Genomic DNA, 4,415 nt, shown 5'->3' with positions numbered 1-4,415 from the left:
CAGTTGATCATGTTTGTAAGAGTAACTACAATATTTTATAGAGTAGCATATAGACTAAACAAGTGAGAAGCCGAGAAATCACAACTGAACTACTGCCTGATGATAATTTGCTGCTTTTAAACGCTCTAGATTGCAATGAAGTAAATTATAGAAGAGAATCAGAGTACAGTTCTGAGGTGTAGTGCAGTTTTAAGAAAGGGATATGTTTTCCTGAAAGTAATGTTCATGAACGAACATGTCTTGTGTGTTCAAAGGCTGTCCATGACACTAATGCAGTTGTTGAGAGGTCGAGAGAGAGATAGAGAGATGGAGGCGGGTCACAGCGGAGCGGAGGAGCATCTCTCTTTCAGCTCTGTTCGTTTCGGAAGCGCAGTGACGGACATCCCGGTGTCGAGCGCACTGGACTCGTAAGTTCTGTCCATTTTGCATCGTTAAATCCACTTTTTAGCTTCTTCATGAATGAATGTCAAATGTCAGAGGTAACGTGAGTAGATTGTAATTTAATATGTGAGTATTAATTCGCTTTACTACACTGTAAAAGTGAAAATGCGCAGGTGTTAACTTAAGGGGCTATGTGTAACCGACATGGCTTTTAAAGATGACTTTTGCTAGTGTCATCCAACGTAGTCCTTGATTACTTTATGTTAAATTATATTTTTAAAACCTGTCCATTTGAACGTTACTACATGAAACACGTTTTGGTTGACTTGACGGAAATCTTTGTACAGGGAAAGTGGGAACGGAAAATAATTAAAAAGATTAAAATTATAAAGCAATTATAAAGCTTTTACAAATTAATTCATTCGTTTTATTGAATGACAGTACTGTTATATGTTTATTTAATTGCTTTTATTAATCAATTAATTTAGTTTTAATTCGAATTTATTTGTTAATTATTGAATGTGTAAACTTTGATGACTTATAAAGGGATTTTGATTTATTTGTATATATTTTATGCAACATATTATGGAAATATACTACAGATTCACACCAGTAGATTTACTATTCATGTACTCATGTAAGTAGTGGTGACAGTCTTTATGTGTTAACCTAGTATGCTTTTTTTGTTTCTGTTAAGAACGTATAATGAATTTTGCAGGAACATACTGAACGGAGGTGTGTGCTGTCCATGGTACTGAAAATCATGTAGACTAGCATTTTCGACCTGAACTGTGAAGAGTTTAATTGTTTTCCCTCTCATATTTTGTTTTTCAGATTAACATAATGTAGTCTTGAGCAAGTAGATTTCAAGTTTGAGAACCTTTTCACTCCATCCACTCACCGTGAAATGGGCATTGCGTAGTTGTTGTTTTGACTCAGTAAGCACTTATGCCTTAAAGAATGAGAGCCTTAGGGAGAAGGACTGTTGAAAGGATGCTACGCGGAGATGGAGAATGGAGGACCTGCAAGAGTGCATGACAAGCGGGTCGGTGCCGGTTTGAAGAAATTATAAAAAGAGGAGAAACACATCACCACCTGAAGCCATGGGGATACGACATCTCCTACTTCTGTTGGTCTATCTAGACCCGCTGTGCGTTCTGAGCACATCCACAGCCAAGCGGAGCAAACCCCCTCCAAAGAGACCCCCAAAGGTGAAGGAGGTCAACAGCACCGTTGCTCCGACAGTTGCACCCCGACGGATCACACAAGTCCAGGCGCCCGTCGTTGGTGATCATGACACCTGTCTTGGTTACTATGACGTGAGTGGTCAGTACGACAAAGAGTTTGCCTGCAACAACACTGACCACCGGTACTGCTGCGGGAGCTGCTTCCTGCGCTTCTGCTGTCCTGTGAAAGCCAAACGACTGGATCAGAGAGTCTGTACCAACTACAACACGCCCGACTGGATCAAAACCCAACCGCCCTCACCAGCACCCACAGGGGACACGTACGACCCTGCACTGGACCAGACCAACACCACCGTCTACATCACCTGCGGGGTCATTGCCCTCATTATCATCCTGGGAATTTCTGCCAAAGTGGCCTATGATAAAGCCACCAGACCGCCTCAAGAAATGAATGTCCACAGGTAAGTCCAAGACATGTCTTTAGCTTTCTCAAGCTTTAGGCTAATGCACTGCCAGTATGACATAGTGATTTTATAGGGGCGACGTAGCCTGGTTAAACCACCCCACGGCTGGTAACGGAAATTTGTAAAATGCAAAAATGTGCAATTTTAAGTTAAAGGGATAGTTCACCCACTATTTATAATTCTGTCATCATTTACTCAGCTACCCATGTTGCTCTTAAAACCTGTATACATTCTTTCTTCTGTGGAATTTTCAGTAGGATCCATTTTTGTTTGGACCCCAATGTTCTTCAAAACATCTTCTTTTGTGTTATTTAGTAGAAAGAAATTCATATAGGTTTGGAACGACACAAGGGTAAATTTTTGTTTTTGGGTAAACTGTCCCTTTAAGAATTTTTTTTTTTTTTTTTCTTAACATACTTGGTGCATGTGAGAGTGCATAAGATATTTAGTCAGGTTTACAGTGATAAATATAGCATATGGATAACCATCTACAGAAAGGTCATTTTGGATGAAAAGTGTTTGCCCAAAGTATATTAGTCCGTTAACTCCCAATTGCATTTTCAAAGTTGGAAATTAAGAGGATATTGGTCTCAAAAATATGAAAATGGTGTATTTTTTTTTTTAACTTTCATTAGCTTTTCAGTATCAATTTATTCTGATTAATGTGGAAATTCAGATAAACACAATATGTTTTACAGAAGCCTAAGAAGTATTATACATCAAAACCATTTGAACAGCACAGACTGCATACAAAATAAGAGTGATTTGTCATTTTTAGTGTATGAGACTGAATGAGGAAACCAGAAATGAATGAGACCTTGTAACACATTTCTTCTGAAACATACAGTACATAAACTAGACCTTAAGTGAAAGCTTTGTGGTCTTGATAACAAATTAAACACTGGGTTCTGGGTTAAGATGGAATATTAATAGTTAATTGCATACTGTATTAAATCTAGGACTCGTCTGCGTCTAGGAGGGATTGATTCTGGATTTCATTAGTCTTGTGCTGAGATAGAGGTCAATTGGAAACCGTCGTAGTAGAGGGGATTTAGGTCTTCATGGTGCAGTTTGTCAATAAGACAGATTTATAGTGCTTTGGTTTGTCAGTGCCAAAAAGGAGAACTGTTTCTTTGTTTTTGAAGGACAACCACGTTTTATCTGTATTGCTTATTGATTAGATTTAGGTTAAAAAGAAAAGAAAAAAAGTCAGAAAATATTAACTGAGAACATTGAATTTCCATATTAAAATGACGTAACACTGACTTCATAGCCATTTTAGCCAGTCACTTCGCAAGGGGAAAGTTGTTCCTGTGCAGAGATGTTAAGAGTATTAAAGATGACACATTGCTCTTCTCTTATCGAAGTGATCCATGTTGCAAATATGAGTCAAGCTCAGGCAGTCTGATAAGAGTTTGGTTGGCGCTCACAATGAGGCTTATTGGATTTGTTTAGACCGAATGACATTCTGTACAGCAGAGGTGGAAAGTAATGAATTACATTTACTCGCGTTACTGTAATTGAGTAGTAATTACAGTAAACTGTAATTTTTTGTGTAATTTTTAAAATCTGTAATTTTACTTTTACTTAAGTATATTTTGTTTGAAGTATTGTACTTCGCTACATTTTAAAACACATTAATTACTGAGTAAAAAAAAATCGCTCCCTGGAAACTACTGCAGTGAATAATGGGCAGGAGAGCAAACTGGCGCTAAAATCACAAGAAAGATGCAGACGGACAAGACAGGCGTTATGGTGCAGACCCAGCTTAAAACGAAACCCCGTCATATTCTGCTGAAGTTGAACTGGAAGGAAATGAAGTGAACCCCTGGCCATATGCATTAAACAGTGTGTAAATACATCTAAATGCCACTTCCGATGAAGCTTCTGTGTTTCCTCTGCATTGCAAAGATGAATTTTGTTGATACTGATTTAATTTGCCTGGTAACAGCCCAAATGTCTTATTATTCTAAGTAACTGATTCCTTTAATTAAAAACAACTAGTTATTTATAGGACTATCCCAGGGGTGTCAAACTCAGTTCCTGGAGGGCCGCAGCCCTGCGGAGTTTAGTTCCAACCCTGCTCCAACACACATACCATGTAGTTTTCAAATAAGCCTAAATGATTAGCTTAGCTGGATCAGATGTGTTTAATTAGGGTTATATCTAAACTGTGCAGGGCTGAGTTTGACACCCTTGGCCTATCCTATTTTTGCCTCCCTCCCACTGTTAAAATTGCATGAAAAATGAGTACATTTTAAATGAGCTACTTTTTACTTTTACTTGAGTAGATTTTTAGACTGGTACTTTTACTTGTACTTAAGTAAAATTTCATTAATGTAATGGTACTTTTACTTGAGTAGAATACCCTCTGGCTAAATAT

General features: G+C 38.0%; 1 protein-coding gene across 1 annotated transcript; it reads left to right on the top strand.

Annotated features, from left to right (window-relative positions):
• Positions 1-1,277: 1,277 nt before the first annotated feature.
• Positions 1,278-2,105, top strand: LOC107756559 (protein shisa-6 homolog). Its single transcript, XM_016573730.1, is given in 1 exon segment — positions 1,278-2,105. A coding segment is annotated over 1 exon segment (621 nt). The 5' UTR covers positions 1,278-1,484.
• Positions 2,106-4,415: the final 2,310 nt, after the last annotated feature.

The sequence above is a fragment of the Sinocyclocheilus rhinocerous genome, unplaced genomic scaffold (assembly GCF_001515625.1).
Source record: "Sinocyclocheilus rhinocerous isolate Xijiao unplaced genomic scaffold, SAMN03320098_v1.1 scaffold593, whole genome shotgun sequence".
Taxonomy (NCBI): Eukaryota; Metazoa; Chordata; class Actinopteri; order Cypriniformes; family Cyprinidae; genus Sinocyclocheilus; species Sinocyclocheilus rhinocerous.
Note: the sequence above shows the minus strand (reverse complement) of the source record. Positions and strands in the feature narration are given on the sequence as shown.